General features: G+C 42.4%; 2 protein-coding genes across 3 annotated transcripts in view; both read right to left on the bottom strand.

Moving 5' to 3' along the window:
* The window catches only part of LOC137388890 (uncharacterized), a 193,055-nt gene that overhangs the window by 155,372 nt on the left and 16,813 nt on the right, over positions 1 to 20,870 (bottom strand). For both annotated transcript variants that reach the window (XM_068075371.1, XM_068075372.1), the window contains exons 4-10: positions 19,120 to 20,777; positions 18,813 to 18,976; positions 18,480 to 18,637; positions 18,180 to 18,349; positions 14,824 to 14,935; positions 13,362 to 13,534; positions 12,795 to 13,009 (exon numbers count right to left, since the gene is read on the bottom strand). In XM_068075371.1, coding sequence (XP_067931472.1) covers positions 12,795 to 13,009; positions 13,362 to 13,534; positions 14,824 to 14,935; positions 18,180 to 18,349; positions 18,480 to 18,637; positions 18,813 to 18,976; positions 19,120 to 20,777 — 2,650 coding nt within the window. The remainder of the gene's footprint in view (positions 1 to 12,794; positions 13,010 to 13,361; positions 13,535 to 14,823; positions 14,936 to 18,179; positions 18,350 to 18,479; positions 18,638 to 18,812; positions 18,977 to 19,119; positions 20,778 to 20,870) is intronic.
* On the bottom strand, positions 10,800 to 12,416 carry LOC137387096 (probable E3 ubiquitin-protein ligase DTX3). The gene is made up of 2 exons (XM_068073397.1): positions 11,823 to 12,416; positions 10,800 to 11,571 (listed from the first exon to the last, which is right to left on the bottom strand). Exons 1-2 carry the CDS (start codon positions 12,414 to 12,416, stop codon positions 11,281 to 11,283), a joined length of 885 nt encoding a protein of 294 aa, XP_067929498.1. The 3' UTR covers positions 10,800 to 11,280.

Genomic DNA, 20,870 nt, shown 5'->3' with positions numbered 1-20,870 from the left:
ATCCCTGATGTGCCGACTGAGGAGAATTTCATTGTGAGTCAGATCAGCGAGGATGCCATTCTGGGAATGCCCTTCTTGATCTCGCACGGATGCAACATGGAATTCGATCAACCAGTCATCTCCATCGGGGACAGAAAGCTCACCTGCACCAATAAATACGGCAAGTTAATGGTGTCCAAAGTACACACCTGGAAGAAGGTCACTATTCCACCATTGTCCGAGATAACGGTGGCGGGGAGAATATCGGCCAGAAATTATGTACCCGTAGGCATAATGGAAGGATCCGACCCGCACCTTCTCGTGGCGCGTAGCCTGAATCAACCCGGAGACCAGGGTGATGTGGCCGTACAATGCCTGAACCCGGGCAACCACCCCATCGAACTGGCGGCTGGGCATGTGATAGACTTGTACACCGTCATCAGGGCAGAGGATGTGCAGGCCAAGCTCTGGGCGGAACAGAAAGACTTTGACACCGAGGTGGCTGGAGTAGGGTATGCAGCTGTACACGCCGGGAGAACAGTGCCTGAGCATCTGGTCGAGCTCTACAATCAGGCCGTCCGAGGTTGTTCCCACGACCAGGAAACACGGAAGCTAGCCGCCCTGCTGGCTAAATACCAGAACGTATTCAGTAATTACGAGGGCGATGTAGGGCGAACTGATCTGGTGAAGCATAGCATACCACTGATAGAAGGAGCCAGACCCATTAGACAACCTCCCCATATGTTGGGACCTCTCAAGGAGGCGGAGGCAGACAGACAGGTGACCGAATTGTTAGAAAAGGGCCTGATCGAACCTGCAAATGGGGCTTGGAGCTCGCCAGTGGTGATGGTTCGGAAAAAGGATGGCGGGTGGCGGTTCTGCGTTGACTACCGGCAACTGAATGCCATAACACAGCAGGACGCTTATCCGATCCCCAGAATCGACGTGAGCTTGGATGCTCTGGCGAGAAGTCGATTCTTTAGCACGCTAGACCTGACCAGTGGGTACTGGCAAGTGCCAATAGACCAGGAAGCCCAGGAAAGATCTGCCTTCGCAACCCGGAGAGGACTATGGAAGTGGAAAGTACTGCTGTTCGGACTAACGTCGGCCCCCGCCACTTTTCAAAGATTGATGGAGTCGGTGCTGCAGGGACTCCACTGGAAAACTCTCTTGCTCTACCTGGATGACATTATCGTCATCGCCCCCGACTTCGAGACTCACCTGGCTCGCTTGGAGGAAGTCTTCCAGAGACTGACAACTGCCAGGCTGAAACTAAAACCCTCCAAGTGTGAGCTCCTCCAGGGGAAGGTGAGATACCTCAGCCATGTAGTAAGCCCGGACGGGGTATCTACAGATCCAGATAAGGTCAAGGTAGTGGCAGAATGGCGAGTCCCACGAAATGTGAAGGAATTACAAGCATTCTTCGGAACCACTGGATATTATCGGCAGTATTTAAAGGACTACGCCACTACTGCCAAGCCGCTCACTGTTTTGACAGGAAAGGAGAAATCATGGCAGTGGGGTAACGTAGAGCAAGCGGCGTTCGAGACACTTCGACGTGGTTTGATCACGGCACCGGTCTTGGGCAATCCCAATCCTAAGAACCAGTATATCCTGGATACCGACGCCAACAATGTGGGGGTGGAGGCGGTGCTGTCTCAGAACCAGAATGGTAAGGAGACGATAGTAGCTTACTACAGTAAAACACTCAGCCCAGCAGAGCAGAACTATTGTGTAACTCGTAAGGAACTCCTGGCGGTGGTAAAGGCCGTCAAGCACTTCCGACCTTACTTGTATGGGCAGCGCTTCCTACTCCGGACGGACCATGCCTCCTTGAGATGGCTGTGCCGAAGAAGGAAACCGTCGGCTCAGGTGGCCCGGTGGTTGGAGATCCTGTCGGAGTTCACCTATCAATTGGAGCACCGACCAGGATCAAACACGGGGACGCCGACGGATTGAGCCGGCAAACTTGCCCAGAGGACTGCCAGCAGTGCACCCAAATAGAAAAGAGGGATGGGGGTCCGAGCAAGCAGGCCATGCTGAAGGAAGATTCCAACAAGGTGGCAGCCATCAAGCTCCCCGGGGAACAAAACTCCCGTCAGTTGGTGCAGAGCCAGATGGAAGGAACCCAGGCCGTGGCTCGAATGTAGTGGGCCATACAAAACGACCAGGAATTACCGGAGGAAGTGTTAACCCTGGGGAGTAATGAGCTACGGATCCTATACAGAAGGCGGGAAGCCATGCGGTTGTCGGCTAACGGGGTACTGGAAGTCAGGCTAGTAGCAAACGGCCACCCTCGATGGTGTACCCTATGCCCCCGGGCAGACCGGAACCGGGTGATTTGGGAGACACATAGACTGGCCCATGCAGGAGTGCAAAAGACGGCAAAGAGGATCCTACTGAATTGGTACTGGCCGGGATTAAACGCAGACGTGCGACGTCTTTTCAAAACGTGTGAGGTTTGCCAAGAGCAGGCACCGGCTACATGCCGGGCGACCTTGGCAGAAGTTGGCGGTTGATCTTGTGGGACCGATGCCATAAGGATGAGGATGAGGAAATAAGTGGATCCTCGTAATCAGTGATCACTTTTCCAGATGGCAAAATGCCATAGCAATTCCATATGCAGCTGCTCCGGTGGTGGCCACGACCCTGGATGAGAGGGTGTTCTGCTATTTTGGCCTACCGGAGGAGTTGCATTCGGACCAAGGGGCCCAGTTTGAGTTCAAACTCATGAGCAAGTTGTGTGGGCTATGGAACGTCAACAAGACGCGGACCACCCCGTACCACCCCCAAGGAAATGGGGTTGTGGAGAGGAATAACCGGAGCCTAGGGGACTCATTGAGGGCCCTACTTCTCCGCCGAGGACCAACAGAATGGGATCTGTTGCTACCCCAAATCATGAGGGCTTTTCGAGGCACCCCCCACTCCGCCACGGGAGAAACCGCCAATTTTATGATGATGGGTAGGGAGCTACGACTGCCCGACCAGTTCTCAGAACCAGTGGCCATGGACAGCCGGCCATACAACCCTACGTGTTGGAGTTGGCCAATCGACTGGAAGAAACGTACGAAATCCTTCGGGAACGACAGATGAAAGTCAGGATCGAGGATGAGGAGGAGCCGCCACTGTTTGAGGTGGGAGACCTGGTGTTGCTGGTAAACAAGAGGCAAAGGAGGGGTGAGAATCCCAAGCTCAAACCCAAATATGTGGGGCCATATACAATTACCAAGTGTCACACCGACAATACATACCAAGTAGAGCGGCAGGGTCAGGTGTCCGTTCAGAATGAAGAACGCCTGAAGCCATATGTTGCGTGTCCAGAGGCAGATGGTAGGGCCTCGGCCACCAAAGAACCTGCTCGGCGCCCCAACATGCGAGGGGCTACCGGAAATAGGAGAAGAAGAAGAGGAGAGCTGGTGGAGCTGCTGCCCACTCTGGAGTTCCGCGAGGGAGAACCTTTTCCCCAACCACCCATGCAGCGCAGAGACATGGACCTTTTCCCCGCCCCGATTAATAGGGAAATGCTCCGGAGACGGATGCTGGAGGCCCTGACGGAAGGGGAGAACCCTCTTCCAGTAGACAGCGGTATTGGGGGGGAGCGCGACGACGTTCCGGAACCCACAGATGCCTCAGAACTAGAGCGGGACGACCCAGGAACCGAGTCCGACCCAATAGCCCCCATTGAGCCTATGAGGCCAGGTTCAATGGGAGATGAGATGGGAGAGGCAGCGATATCAGGGCCCTAGGCCCTCAGAGGACCCGAGCGAGTAGATCCGGCACCCTCCATTGACTCTAGACCGGTTCCGGCCGGGGGAGAGACTCGGGTGGAGCCGGAACCCGCCGGAACAGAAAGGCCCGTCCGTAGAAATCAGAAGGGACGGAAGACCTCGACAAACAACAGGACCGCCCATACGGTATGAGCAGGCAGTGTGCCACCAGATCGATCCAGAGAATGGAGACATGGACAGCTCCTGGCTCTCTGAAGAGGTTAGGAGCAACATAGCGGCCAGGGAAAGATACGAGGTGTTAAGAACCCGAGTGGGAGACATAGAGAAGCTACTCGAGGGAGGGAGCATTAGCCTCGACGAGGAAGGAGAGCTGCAGTATCGAACGCTAAAGGACTCGTTGGAGGAGTTAGAAAGGGCGCTGACCACCAAAAGCCAAACCGCAGGAGCGAGAGAAGAAGGACAAATGATCCTGAAAGAGGAGGCGAAGATCACAGAGGCTGTGGAGATCTCAGAGGCAGAGAGATTTTCCGGCCAGGCACGATCTGGCCCGAGGAATACCGACGACGTAGCTGACCAGGGTCAAGGACGAGGTCCCACTGGAAACTGGCCGTCATTACCCTCATTCAAACACAGCGCTGCTCCTAGCCAGTACATTCACGTGTCACTCCGAGATAGCCCTCTGCTCCAACCAGTTCGAAATTATCTTAGCCACATGGATATGAGAAGTTCAACCTACGAAGACAAAGAGCTGCAGCAATTGTTGACTGAACTCGATGGCATATTGGAAAAAACTGAAGCACCAACCGCGCACAAGAAAATAGACCAGGGACAGGGAGCAGTCTTATCTTCCAAAAATTTGAAGACAAACCAGAAGATAACACCGATTGCATATAAAGGAAGCCAGCCCAACCAGGACAGTGCGACTAATGTACGAATCATCCAGCTATCAGCAGAACCAGACGAAGAAAGGCCAACATGGAGTCTGACTCAGACAAAACGGAAGAATTTCGCAAGGAATATATGGTATACTTCCGAGTCATATCAGAAAATGGAGGCCGCCGAAGATAAAGAGAAGGGAGAATGCCGCCTGTGCGGTTTCCAAAATAAAGAGAGCCGGGTGGTTCGACGACACATTAGGCAGCATTTCTGGCGCTTTTTGGTGTCAGTGCCAGAAGAGTTCCTCTTCTTTCTTCACGATGTACAAACATCAACGAAAGGAGAGGGACCCCGAGAACCACCCTTGCGTGGTATACCAAGTTGACGAGGAATCTTTCCGAGAGTTCTGCCAGCACGTCGGTTGGGAGAACCACCCTCCTTTTGGCACCAGCCTGCCTGTCAAGGATGGGAAGGGGTGGATTGTGAACAAGAAGACGAGTCAGAAGAGACGGGAACATACACAGCCGGAGAAGGCAAAAAATCTCAAACCAGAAATCACGCTAAATCAATGGACAGACCTCCCTAACCTGACAATCCAGATAGGACATTGTCAGGCCACGAAGGACAAGGGGGAACCGAACCGATCCTTTCTCCAAGGATATACCATTCCTAAAATGGCCGGATGAATGAGCACCCGGCAGGAGGCGAGCGCCACACCGGCACCGGCCCCGAAAAAAGGCCTAGAGGAGACACAGGAAGCGGAGCCAATATTAGAGATACACACCAGCACGGCAGACAAAGAAGGGATAGTGACAAACTCAGGCACCAAATCCCACATTCCAACCAGCGGAGGGACAAAGCTCCGACACACCGATAAAAGAGAGAGCTATCTCCGCCGCGCCGACCAGGAGGAGAGGGAGTATCAACGATACCGCCGGCTGGCCTGAGCCAGCCACCAGGAAGTACAACGTCTACGGAGCTGCGCCAGCCAATACGAGTAGGCCACCTTCGACTCCACCTCTCGTAATTGTTAACCCTAGGCTGAACAATTGGGGGGGGGGAGAGTGTGGAGGACTGGACAAACGCTAACCATGCTCTTAGCTTTAGATACCGATATTCTTTGTTATGACTTTAGGTGTGCTTCCTTTATATCTTATTATGTAATAACCTTGTGTGTGTTTCTTTTATACCCTATTATATAATACTGTGTTTCTGGGCTTGCCTCACAGGCCTGCCATCATACCATTATATGTTATTATCTAGGCCTGCCTCACAGGCCTGCCACAACGCATTTGGTGTTACATAATCATTATGTAAGTGGGCGGAGTAAAACCGTATATAAGGAGATGGCGCAGGCCACCTCAGGGGATTTTTACTTGTGAACTCGATGCTGTTTAATGTTGTATTGCATATGTGCTGATTATATATATATATATTAAATAGACTACATTTATTCTTACGAACTGATCACGTTTATGCCTGCCTGGTTGGCTTAGTCAGGATCATTCTGCTAGAACTGATTTGGCTTCAAGTACGAACTGCTTGGGAGATACCTAAGGAAGGCTAGGGGTTGGCTACGTTACAACCGGACCTGATCAGAAATGCGATAGCATTGGAGATCAGGCCCTACAGTAAACTAGCCGGGACCTAGACTAGCCAAGATAGGGTCTCAGAGAGCAGGCCATGTTAGTATTCCAAGTGAGCCTGAACTGAGGGCAACCAGCCTCGGCCTGATCAGACCACTAGGTGTGTCAGGCAGGCCGACGAGGGGAAGGCCCAGTGTTCAGACTGCACCGGCTTGTTAGGAAAGTAAGGGTGGCTCGGCTACCGGGGCCAAACCTTTACAGTATTATAAATGACTCACTCGCAGTCTGGACACTCCACTATCTTCTGTGCATTCAGAGCTCCATCAAGACAACCTGAGCAGTGTATATGTCCACAAGGTAATAGCTTTGGCTTCTTCATGTTTTCATGCTGTTTCAAGCAGTAGCCACATTCTACAGATGTGACTTTTGGATCTGGGGCAGCAGCCATTTTAACTAGTTACTACAAACACGTGTTCAATCAGAAAACAAGCAATAATAAGTGATAGTCTCACAAGACCGTTTCTCTCTCAAAATCATGTCCTGTAAGGATGTAGACGATAATGATTTTTCCCATATCCTATAATCATGACTTTCCTTTGCAGATATCAACAGTGGTTTGCCATTGCATTCTGTAATGTGTTTTTATTGAGACACTCTCTTTAGCTAGCCATTGGCTCGCAGAGGAGCATCTGAGCAATACTGAGTACAGAGAAAGGTAGACGATCAGGGTAGACGATCAGGGTTTCCCAATCCTATATCCATGCTCACAGAGGAACAGAGCCGTTGGCTCACAGAGCAATACTGAGTGCAGTGAAAGTGTTACTAGTGCACATTTTGCTGTGATAAGTGCAGTAAGAACTTTTGCATCACTTTGTACATACAACGCACTACAGTTTTGCGAACACTCATCATATAATCAAGTATTTAGTTTATTTTGACCACAAAAAGTTGCAAGATGTGAACGGTGCTCAAACTTGAGTATAAGTAGGCACACAAATTAATCATATATGGTTAAGTGATAATCTATTATGGTTTTAATATACGTATAATGTTAATTAGAATGCAATACACATACCTCAACTTCATTGGAGTAGTGATAATGCCTGATTCCCCATTTCGAACTGATATGAAAGATGGAGCCCAAGTTGGATTAGTTGATGGTAATTATTGAAGGCAACCAAATCTTAAGATGTGTACATAACCCAGTTCCATAAGCAACTTGTAAAAACCATTGCTTGGGATGAGAACTTACTTCAGTGTGCAGTGAAGTTGTAGTGGAGGCGCTAGGGAAGCCAACAGAGTCAGTTGATCCATGCTATCAACTTCATAATAATGTCTGGTTGCAGCGCACAGGAAGTTTCAAGTTTTGAAGAATGCGCATTCAGAGTATGCATTAATTGCTTGGTTCCAGATAATGTGTCATGTAAGTAAATACCCAGTAGATCACAGTTGATTATGTTCAGTAGGAGTGCAGTTGCAGTAACAGTAAATGCTACTACGCATTAGAAGCTTGTAATGCAATGCAAAATTATTATATATTCAACTTTTTGCCTTGACACTGCTAGGCAGGTTTTTAAAGAAATTTGTCTTTTGACATATAACAACACTAGCCAACTCATGTATAACATTGTATAACAACACTAGCGAAAACTTGTATGAAAAACAGTAGACTTTTGAACTTTATTCAACACAGCTGAATAGTCTTTAATTGCCACTTAGCTAAAGTACAAGGTAAAGAGAATGGTCCATGGCTGGCCGAGTTGCTGGTTGTCCTACTATATTCATGCTCATAAAGAACTAGGTCTGCCATATGATGAGTAAATGTTTGAACCAAAGCTTGAAGAATTAAGCAACTAAACTTTGAAAAAAAAATTTTTAATCTCTCATCAAACCTCATCACAACCCATAAATTAACTGATTTCCTAAAATATGCTGCCCAACTAGTGCTAACTCAACCCTAAAATCTTTCCAGTGGTTACAAAATTGCAAATAGTGTAAACACACACATGCTATAAATTGTCACCATTCAAAGATTTTGTAATCAGAGATTTGGTTATCAGTGTCACTTAAACCAAGATCATGAATGAGTTCCGTGACAAATATTGGAGATTTCTGTTTCAATTTCTCACCCATCAGGTGACATTCAATAGTCCATTGCCATACAACTAACACATTAAACTGATGAAACACATTGACCACTTGTTTAAGATACTTATTTCCCTGCATAAAGCAACTGTTTCCTGTTTAAATCTAACCAGGGTGATGTGAGATATTAGGCTTTGCCAAAGCATATGTGACTTTTTTTGTCAAAATATGTTTGGCCTCCATAAAAAGGTAAGCATTCCAATGGAGCGAGGCGTCATGGGCGAGGCGTCACGGGACGGAAAATCTAAGTAGAGCAAAACTGCAGTGAATCAAATAGTTTCACCATAGCTTAAGTTATTTACTCTTCGAGCTTTTTGGGAAAGGGAGCAACTCCAAAAGCACTCGACTGTGGATGGAAATGCATAAGTTACTGCACCCTACTTCCTTTGAATCTAATTGTAGCAAGCAAGCAATGGTAACCGGCGAAGCAGTAAGATACAATTAATGCCCCAGTGCTGGTGCAATCAACAATTGAAGCAAACTGACTGCTGGTGCAAATGGGTTGGCTGGAGCAACTGGGTTGGATGGTGCAGCTTTATCTGAACAAACATCTTGACCGTGAAGAAGCTGGCTGGTGCATGATTATATAGATTAGTATTGGTGCAGCACAATATGCTGGTGTAATCTGATATTGAATACAGAGCTATTTTATAATTCTGAACTTGTTGGTGCAAAACTGTGTATAAGATTACTTGAAGAAGTCAAGAATAGGCGCTGAGAGACAGGCTCAGGTAGAGATATGAACTAGTATCGCTTTGAAAAGGTACAAAGATGTGCTCTCTTTAGATCTTGACATCAACTTATATATGGAGTCGACGAAACGTAAAGATAAACAGTCATTGTGAACACTGTGATTATTTTTTAAGTTGCATCAAAGCTGGTAGTTGGAAAGAAAGGGCAAAGTGAGAAAAAGTCCAGCCCAGCTAGTTTACAAAAGATCATATAGCAAGTTGATAATAACCTGTAACAGCTATGCAGATACACACAGTTGCTGATACATGAATGGTATGAGTGAATAGATGAGCAATGGTGAGTGGTAAAATCCTCTACAAAAGTCATCCTCTCTTGATCTAGACTTGACTGCTTAATTTATCATCATCGAGGAAACAATCACCACTTTGATAATTTTAAAGACGGCTCTCTTGATTATTGCTTTGCTTCTTATCATATCTATTGCTCTTCATAAAACAATGAAATTCAAGCTTGTTAGCTAATTGTACAGTGTGCAGACATCAAGTTTCACATATGCATATATGGAATTATCTACTCCTGTATAAGTCACAATAAGCTGGCAGTGACTTTGTGTCTACTCATCAAGGTCAGTATGACAAGACTTTACTGACACTGTTCATAAAATGGTAACTTACTCATAGCTTCATTTGTAGGTATATTTTAAAAAATGAGACCAACTCAGTGTTACTAACTTCTAACTGGATCACAAGCTATAATTGTCCCGGTTATTAGGATCAACCTGGTAAAGGGAATGGTGATCAGAATACATTTTAAAATTATTAACCATTGCTTATTTATCGTAAAACCTGATTGGGTGATTTGTGTGCAATCCATTTATTTTTTAGCTATGTACACCCTGTCAGTGTAATGCACCTTGAGAGATCATGTGTAATAGCTATTCACACAGTTATTCTACAATACAGCAAGGTGGTTGAGTAGAGCAGTTGGTAGTTTGTGTAACTGCAACACTAAATATCTGATTTGATACTCATGTAATGCACAATTTTCTCCTAACCTCTAAGCGCTCTAACTATGGCTTGAAACAGATCAAAGGTCATGGTTTTTATTACAGTAAATATTGACCAATCATAGCCGGCAGACTTGACCTATATTGTTTTCAACCAATCACTTGTGTTTAGTTAGTTTTTTTCTGTATATACTACATGTAAGTCATGTGTTGAAGACTTTAGAGTAGTCTCCTCTTGCTGAGCATTTGTACTCGTTTTCATAAATTAATGAATTCATCCACTAAAAATCTATAAATTGAATCATTGACAGTCTAGTTAGTATAGAACGCTAGTTAACCTATTCTCTCCTTATAAACTATGTATAAGTCAGCATATCTAAGCTGCAGTTGCCGATGTTTCAGCAGTGAGGTTGATGCCTTCTCACCTCCAGGTGGCATGTATTATGTAGGATAAAACAGTTCAACTACATACACTCAAGTTTGCTGACATAGCTGAACTATTCACTTGCTTCAGTAAAGTTGCTACTCGCTATCGAATTAACCAGGCTGGCACTAAGTCTAATTCAACCAGGCTGGTATTTGAACTAATTCAAACAGGCCAGTATTTAGCTGGTCTAATCCAGCCAGGCTAGTATTTGATGCAATTCAGCCAGGCCAGTATTTGATGTAATTCAACCAGGCCATCTTTCAGTACCAGACAGCAAGAATGAGATGCAATAAACTGGCAGTGACTCTTTATATACCCATAATAGTTAGCAGCATATCAATCAGATGATACTGTTCATATCATAATAATCTATTCATAGTTGTATTTATATGTATATTGAAATCAAGTCCGGGTTAAAAATGGGTAAAAATCAACAATTTAATGTTCATGAAAATCTTGTTGGGAGCATAGAGCGTTGGAAATCAATGAAAGTGGTGAGAATACATTCTGACAACTAAGCTGATGTTGCGACTACCTCTATAGAATATATCAACTATTAAGTGGGCTGGATGATCGTTATCAACGATGAATCATAGAAGTCTTCTTCACACTTTCATTAAAATAAATCAGAACTTCTTGTCGTCACCGAATATAATTATTAACACATTATAATAATAATACTATGAAGGCAGCCAGTTTAAAGCAACAAAAAACCAAAGCACTAGAGAATTTAGCGATTAGAATTGTAGCAAAGTATAGTTTTGGTTAAATCTATGAACTTCGAAGATAGTAGAAAGCTGTTCAAATTTGAGCAAAGGGCAGACGAACCTTAACAAACCGCTACTCACAAATACCCCGAGCACTTAAATCCTCAATGAGCCTATCTAGGTAGTCAGGGTCGGGGTAACCGTAGTTGGAAGGACCTCCAGTCATGTTAGTCTTGTGATGGATGTCATTCCAGGTTACGCAACCATCCCGTCCAGTAGTGATTGAATGTCCAACCGTAAAGACAAGCCTCTGATCAAAAGCTTTTTTCAAAAGACGCTCGGCTTGCTTTCCTTTTGTACTGTCAGGTAGGTAAGCTCTACGGCGCGCTCCTTGATAAGGCGCACCCGGCTGAGGGTGTTCAGGCTAAAATACATCAAAAAGAAATAATTGGTAAGTCACCAAATGAGAATCGGCTGGCAGAAGTAAACCATATGAGTTATCTTCACATGGATTGCATGTCCAAACATCCAAGTAGATAAATAATCACATAAATTATACACCTAGCAAGGTGACAGTTTTTCAGCAAGTTAGCAGCTTTAACTGAAACGCTGGGTGGCTTTTAGGATATAAAGAGATAACAAGCCTTTTACTGTGACAACTACAGAGATACCTACCCCTTGTATTCCTCCTGGAATGTCATACACAATGACAATGGTTTTGTGACGCTCATATCCTGGCAGACAAGAAGACATTGTATAACTGGTCATTTTTCCTCCCTTTGGCTGTTTTCCTTCAGCATTTCTGAATGGATATCTGCATGTAGGGCACTGATTAGACTTGGTAGTGGTGACCAGCTGGCTGATGCAATTCTTACAGAACTTGTGAGAACACGGCAGGGCTTCAACATCTTTAAGCTCATCCAGACAGATAGGACACTCATTTTCATTAGGTTTGGAAGTTCCAGTAGCAGAGGCAGCGGGATTGGTTCCAGCAGTTGGTTTGAACGGAGGATCTTCATGCACACCTGGTTTATCTTTATAGGTAGCGCCTCCATGGACACCTCTAATCCCTGAACTAACTCTATTACCTGTGGCAGCAGCAGCACTATATCCAGTGGCAGCAGTTCTACCTTGAGTGTCAGCAGAGTAAGGCGGGCTGGCTGCCTCCAGCTTTGGCCAATGATCACCGTGTTCAGGAGAAAGACCCAAGTCAGCCGGCATGCCTGGAATGAAGTTTGTGAATGCATTCTTTGCATAGTTGTAAGCCATGCCTGCATACGATGTTCCATCGTAGGAATCCTGCCTACCTGTAACTGATTGTGGGTTCCTGCTGTCTGCAGGTCGGCCCCTGCCTCTAGCAGAAACTGCCGTGTGATCGGCAGCGTACAGATTCTATAAAAAACATACAATTCACTTGCAAGTAATGCAAGACTGCGAAAACATACAATAGAGACAGTTCAGTAGGCCTCCAGTACATATTATAATAGATTAGCAGCTTACCTACGTTTGCTCCCATAGTAGATGATAATCGGGAGAACCAGCTTTAAAATAAAACCCCTTCATTTAAAAGCTAGAATGGTAAATGTTGAGCAAAAAATAAATTTGACAGTGTAGTGTATTGGAATAATAGATTAGTATGTAGCTTACCTCAGTTTGCTCCCATAGTAGATGAAAATCGGAATAACCATCTTTCCCTTTCGCAGACATGTCAGCCATAACTCTGTAGAGCTCTTGCATAAACCGAGAGTCATCCACAACAAAGCAAATCTGCTTCAGGTGAGAAACAGGGTGCTTGGAAGAGAACATAGCCAAAGCAACCCAATAACAGAGTCCACAAATAGCGATGGGTACACCCATAACTCCTGTAAGAACACAATGTAGGAGTCGGCAACATGGCAAATTCACTCAACTGCTGATTGTATTGGCATCAACTGCATCTGAAACCCTCGCAGCTGTACTTTAGACTCGTTCAGTTATGATTCAATATTAGTTTGTAAGGTAATAAACAAAATGTACTCTAACATTACCGTAACTTAATAGGTGTATCAATTGATACTTTTAATAGATGTATCAACATAATTCTATGCAATAAAGATGTCAATATATAAGATCCCGATATAAACAAGCAGGTGGACCAACAGTAATGCAAACACATGGCTAAACAGAAGTAATCAGACAGGAAGTCTTTATATCTAAAAATAACTACCAATTTACCTGCACAAATAGCAGGGAAAGCAATAGTTTTAAACTTCAAGTTTTCGGCTTCCTTGAGAGCTTCTCTAATAGTCTTCACTAAAAGTGGTTGAACATCTGCACCTTTCTTAGGTAGTGGGGCTATTGCATGAATGACACAGCGTACACCAAGTTTTGCTAGTTCGCCATCAGCCCTGCAAGAGTTATCGCATTCCCTTTGAGCTAACGGAATCACATCAGCTATCAGCAAGGAATAGTAGACAACGCAGATGGCCACAAGTGCAGAGGGAGAAGTGGAGGAATAGCTAGAAGCAAAGGAGGTAATTGAACTATATACCAGAAAATAAGGTAGAAGGGGGCAGAAGTTGCAGAGTAGATGAGAATTATTCACAGTTTATAGAAGGTGCATCAATCTCAGACTTTGTAAACTGATTAACAAGAAAGGTTTTCTAGTTTCAATAATACTTACACATGTAAGGATGGAACAATAAATACATGATGAACAACCCAAATTCAGCTTTTCAATTAAAGTCATTTTCATATCGAGGTTGATCCTACTTCTGAGATTGTTCTTAGCTTTTAAACGTGTGAATTTGTATCACCAACTTGTTTCAGCTTCAGTCATTTACAATGTACTTGGGTTCTGTATAAGTGAGTTTAGGTTAACTCACACAAATAATTGCTGTAAAGAACCCTCATCAATATGTACTACCCTGTATTGCTACAAACCTGTTGGAGTTATCATCTCTATCTTCATATTAAGTTGTCTTCTTTTCAATTCAAACATTTTAGTAGCTAGTTAGCTAGGTAGTAGCTAGTAACTATCTACATTCACTTTGTGTTATGATTGCATATTTAAATATACTAAGTTGTAGAGTAATTTCATTGTCATTCTAAATCAAGAGTTGTGTTTGCATGGAAAGACTCTCCGCAATGCTGAATGGCAAGGTATAAATTGTTGAGAAAATGTGATGAGTTTGAAACCATATAGAGACAGCCATTTAGTCAGACACATGGCAAACACAGAGACGTCTGAGCATGCAAACACACAGACATCTGTCAGATAATTTTTCATCGTCAACACTTTGTTTCACTGCTCCTGGCCACTATCTCTGTAGACTGTATTATTCCATCAAAGGTCAAGTATTGAACCTGCATTTACAGCCACCTGTTCATGCTCTTCAGGTTCATATAACAGAGCTGGCAGAATTTTTGACTAATATTATCAGATTTCTGTTAAAAACTTATGAGAAAATTTCAGCAGAGATGCTGGAAAGCATAATCTTTACAAAAACCACAAAATGAACTCTATTTCCAATTCACTTTGTAAACTGGAGAAAACACCAACATAACTGCCAGCTCAAGACATTTATTGAGCGTGAGTTAGTGTGATAACTTGGCTTCTTTCTGCTGTGATAACTACATAACTACGTACTAGTTAAAAGGAGCCCACAAATCCAGTGTACAAAATAGCCAAACTTACGGCTGAACAAAAGTGTCTCCCTCCTTCAAAAACCCACCAGTTCTAAGGAACTCTTTTCCTTTAATTTGAAACCGCTGACCACACGCGATAGCTATGGCCTTGCTCACTCCTCCTAAAACATCATCAAGCAAGACCTGTTCACACAACATCTAAACACCATGAAATGTCAAACTCGTTTATGATATAAGAATATGAAATACTGAAATCTTACCTAAAAATAGAAAGTGGGTATACTGAGATCTTAATTTAAGTGGGTTTACTGAAATCGTGAAAACATTACGGTAGGTTTGATGAGGTGCTTTTCTGTACAACGTAAATGGTTCTGTTTTGAGTGCAATCTTACATCTACAGAACTTTGTATTATACTTTCACTGGCTGAATGCCCGGTTAATAAAAGTCTTTGGACAGAAAATTTATTTTTATTTAGCATGTAACAACAGTTACCATTCTAACTTTGAAACTTCATATCATGAAAAAAGTGTTTTGCGCAGTTCAAATAAACTGAGAGAAAAAATAAAACAACTGTAAAAGTATTTAAATGTGAAATAATTAGCAAGTAACGGCTGCATAAAGTCTGTTTTGCTAAGATTACAACGAAAAATGATTTGGTAATGATACAATTAATAAGAACTGAGAAAAAGTGTGAGTATAAAATGGTACTGTTGCAGCAGAAGCTATCCATCAAAACTTTGAATACAACGATACTGGTACAAACCTAAAAATGAGATATCAGACTGTTTTTGTCTGATTGACTGTTCCACAGAGAGAAGAGAATGTAGAGGCAATTCCTACTCGAGATAATACAACTGTCCACATAAAAAAATTTTAGCCTTTACAGATTCGGCAATCAAACCTTAGGAAAAGCCGGAAACAGGACAATTTAAAATTGAAACCGCACATTTGAAAATTACAAATAAAAAGTAGGTAATGGTAAAATGGGAGATAGTAAAGAAACTTTTAAAAAAATTCCAAAGAAAAACAAACGCAAAAGGTAATACTAATAATGAAAAGCACATATTTAGCAATCACGATAAGAATAGATAAAAAGATCATAATGTTAAGAATTTCTTAGCCTAGTAGTTTAGAATAAATTTAGAGAAAAATAAAACAACTGTAAAGGTACGGCCAAACGTAACGAATTATTCTTTAATATGACCGAATTCAAGAAATGAACAGAATTGTCTGAGCATGCAGACCGAATTCATCGACGAAACGCTTTTAATTTGCTGAACAATCTTTTTAGCGAGCGCGATTCTAGCAGCTTTTACAATTAGTATAGTTCGAGGCATGTATAACGACACACAATAAAAGTACCAGCGCAATTCAACATAGTACATACGATCAAGCTGTTTAAAATGTGTTATTGTTGGTTATCAAGCATGATTCTAGCAGCTTTTGCAATTTATCTAGTTCGAGGCAAATAACGGGACACTCAAAAAATATTAAGACACTTCGCCATAGTAAATACGATGCATCTAACTTGATTGTGCTAAAAATGACAACTCTTTCTACTACGGGATTTTTGTCGCTAAAAAAAATTGTTATTATTAAAAAAAAACAATTTGTAGCCATTGTGTTCAAACGATAAAGAACTACCAATAGCGCAATTAAGGCAGCTGCATCGTATGTACTACATTGAATTGTGCTGATACTTTTATTGTGTGTTGTAGTATGTGTCTTGGACTATACCAATTGCAATTGCTGCTAGAATCACGCTCGCTAAAATGAACAATTGTTTAGCCAATTAAAAGCGTTTCGTCGACGAAGTCGGTGTGCATGTACAGCTCAGATTATTCTGTGATATTCGGCCGGATAAATCTGCGAATTTCGTGAATTCGGTCAGATTAACAAATAATTTGTTACGTGTGGCCGTACCTTTATGGTGTTTAAATGTGAAATAATTAGCAAGTAATAGCTAGATAAAGTCTGTTCCACTACAATGATTACAAGGAAAAATGATTTGCTACCGATACAATTAATACAAACTGAGAAAACATATGAGATAAAATCATGAATATTTGGAAATTGTCCATGTGAAAAGTATTTAGCCTTTACAGATTTGGTGATTGAACTTTAGAAAAAAACTAGAAATAGGAGTGTGATGGCACATTTAAAAATAGGTAATGAGTAATGGTAAAAAACCTTTTCAAAAAAAAAAAATGTAAAACGTAATATTAACTAATAATAAAACTACACATCTAGCGTGTGCAATCGTGACACTACATACAGCGTAAGTACATACAGCGTAAGTACATACAGCGTAAGTACATACAGCGACACTACATACAGTATATAGATAGAGAGATGGGAATGATGAGCACGACTTAGCCTTGTGGTTAGGTGCGTTTGTTAGTAGAATTGTGATTTGAATGTCATGAGTTGAAATCCATTACGAAAGTGATTTTCCATTGCTATTACTTTATCACTATAACTAGACAGATGAACAACAGACAAACAAACACTGAGATTTATATACATAGAATACTGCCAATGAAAATTCTGTCTCATGGTTCTTTTTTAATGAGGACTCAAACTTTGCTTCTGCTAAAAACATGCTTAAACTCCACCTGAATATAGCAGTGATAAAAACATGCTTAAACTCAACCTGAATATAGCAGTGATAAAAACATGCTTAAACTCCACCTGATATATAGCAGTGATAAAAACATGCTTAAACTCCACCTGATATATAGCAGTGATAAAAACATGCTTAAACTCCACCTGATATATAGCAGTGATAAAAACATGCTTAAACTCCACCTGAATATAGCAGTGATAAAAACATGCTTAAACTCAACCTGAATATAGCAGTGATAAAAACATGCTTAAACTCCACCTGATATATAGCAGTGATAAAAACATGCTTAAACTCCACCTGATATATAGCAGTGATAAAAACATGCTTAAACTCCACCTGAATATAGCAGTGATAAAAACATGCTTAAACTCCACCTGAATATAGCAGTGATAAAAACATGCTTAAACTCAACCTGAATATAGCAGTGATAAAAACATGCTTAAACTCCACCTGAATATAGCAGTGATAAAAACATGCTTAAACTCCACCTGAATATAGCAGTGATAAAAACAATTGGTTTTCCCGTTAACCATTCCTTATGTTCAATAGTTCTTAAATGGTTTCAGTCATAATGGTTGAGACAATTCATTTTTCCTTTAGTATAATGACAAAGACATAGAAAGAACTAAGAAAGCCCATCATAGTTAGCGGAAGCTTTAGTAAATCGCCAAAGTCAAACTATAATGAAACTTGTGAGAGTTATTTGCTTGATAACTCACTACAATTCACAAAACTATGATAATAGATACCTGAGAAGCTAGTGATGATGACAACTTACGTTGGTGGGCAAGGTCAGCACCAGAAGAACTAACAACAGCATCTGTCTTCATCTTAGTCAAATCTCCCTGCATTACAGAGACGACTGTTCCATTGGGTAATGTGATGTCAAACTGCTTCTTCTGCATCACATGATGGGCAGGTCTCTTTTTTTTGTAGTGAGAAATGTAACTGTTTAAAAGATATTATAGCACGATTTTAAAAGATATGACAGGATGATTTTGTTTGGAACTCAGATCTTAATTATTGTTGAAGTTTTTAGCTCTGTATTGAAATCAAAATTACAAAAACATGAACTAGCCGTTCCAAGAGTCGAACATCTTTATCTTTGTTAGCTAGTGACCCGATAATCCTGATCCCATCATTAGCGACGAGACGAGCGATGAAACCATATTCTGGGCCCCTCAGATGCTCTATCAGAGCCTTCGCTAATTCTTGTTTGTCTCCATCATAGTTAAACTACAATAATAACAAATATATTAGAAAATATGTTAGTGTCAATCAGCACAACAAATTTATTTATGGTGACCCAGAAAGCCAAACTGTCTGTTAGATTATTGCCACTTTGTGAATTAAAACTAAGCAACCAATGGCTATCTGATAAGATCTGATAAGTTACAGCAATAGAACTTACCTTGATGGAGTGAGAGTAAACTGATTTGGTGACATCATTGAACAGCTCAATCAATGCATCCATCATACGCTCAGCTTCACCATGTGTGTATGATTTTACTCTGACTATTATAAGTTGGTCATTATCTGGATGCTCTGATTCAGTTAGTTTACCCTTAAACTTCTCTACAACAGTTTAGTATGAGGTGGATAACAATATATTTGTTATATACAAAATAAAGTCAGCATAACCTATCCTATAATGTAACCATATGCATGTCATCTGAGTGTTCTACAATTATTATAACACAAATAGTATTGTAACACACCTAGTATCTTTGAAGTGAGGTCTTTAGCATGTATAATCTTCAGAAACTCATAATGAAATTTGTCAAACTCGTCCTTCACTTCTGTTTGTCGCCGACTTCTGTTGAACCCCTTTACCACTGTTTCCTCTTCTTCCTCCTCAGGTTTTAAATTATCCATTTGTTGCGTCACCAATGTAAACTCTCCCTCCTTCTCTAAAACCTCTGACTTTGGAGCCTGACCAGCGGCAGGTGACGCATCAGTTACATGTGTGACGATTTCAGTTATCGGATTGGAAACGCCTGGTTTGGATTTGTCATCCAAGGATGAATTGGTTGACTGAGCCAAACCTGCAGATTCTTCAGGAGTAATACGTACACCAGGCTCGGTTAATGAAGAGACAGGAGATGGAGCAGCTTGTGCATCTGTAACACTTGTTGTCTTACCAGCATCAGCTGTCGCAGTTGTAACAAGATCATCTGCAGGTAGATGAGTAGAACCAGTTGATGTTGGGTGAGGTGGTGACTTGGGTAAAAGCATTGATGAATTCGAGACAGAAGGGATCTCTTCAAGACGAGGTATATCAGAGGAGGCATCATTCCTTCGGGGTTCTGCATGAACCTTGGGTGCAGAGGTTGGTGGAGAACAGTTAAGTGATTCCTCTCCATTACTGGGATTCACAAATGTATCAGGCAATGATGGATAGATCCGACGATTTTCCATTGTGAATGAATAATTAACATCAAATACCTTTCCTGCAGAGACATCTTCCGTATCTTTACCAGCCTTATGATTCTGATCCACAGATGCTAGATCCGCTGCTGGCCGTGAATCAGTACGCCTTACAGAAGTCTCACTTGGAGGTTCACCAGAAGTCTCACTTGGAGGATCACCAGAAGTCTCACTTGGAGGATCACCAGAAGTCTCACTTGGAGGATCACCAGAAGTTTCACTTGGAGGATCACCAGAAGTCTCGCTTGGAGGATCACCAGAAGTCTCACCAAAAGTTTCACTTTGAGGATCACCAGAACTCAGCTTTGCTGGGCTTGCGGATGGTGGTGTTGGAGACACCTCAACGTGGCTAGGAGGTTTTTCATTTTCAAACAGTTTGTCACCAGCTAAAGGTTCTCCTCCAGAGAGTGTATGGTTATGAGTTGAATCGGTTTTACTAGCATTTCTTCGTTCATCATCAGACTCAGATAAGTCGGCGATTGCTGAGGCATCAGGATTTTTCGAATTATTTCTGGAGATAGTTGAAGGTCTGGACAAATCATTAGAGCTTAGGGGATTACGAGGTGAGTTAGGGGGTGAGTTGGGGAGTGAGTTAGGGGAAGAGTTGGAGAGTGAGTTAGGGGGTGTTTTACGGGTTCTGACAGCATTGGGTAGAGTAGATTCAAGATAGGTGTTTAGAGCAGCAGTTGTTGGTATGCTATCAGTAGAAACCTTTTCAGCTAGTTTTTCAGACTCCTCTGGCAACAGCGGGTCTTTCTTGTTGCTATTAATGGGAGACTGGTGAACTTCAGCTGCAGATCTGCCATGTACAGACGGGTCATCTAATTCAAACGCTGGTTGATCCAGGGCTTTCTGCGAGGGCAGTATTTGATCCGCAATCTCATCAGACAAGCGTTTCAGGGCAGCCTCAGCAAGTTTAATTTGAAAAAAGAATCCTTTTATCAATAGCCTACAAGAATGAACAATAACTCAAAAGAACTACTATTATTGACAACATAAAAGAATAAACCTAGAAGATGCTTTTGTAGAAAACCTACAAGGA

This window comes from Watersipora subatra, chromosome 2, assembly GCF_963576615.1.
Source record: "Watersipora subatra chromosome 2, tzWatSuba1.1, whole genome shotgun sequence".
Classification (NCBI taxonomy): Eukaryota; Metazoa; Bryozoa; class Gymnolaemata; order Cheilostomatida; family Watersiporidae; genus Watersipora; species Watersipora subatra.
The sequence above is the reverse complement of the archived record's forward strand: the minus strand, read 5'-3'. Positions and strand labels throughout refer to the sequence as shown.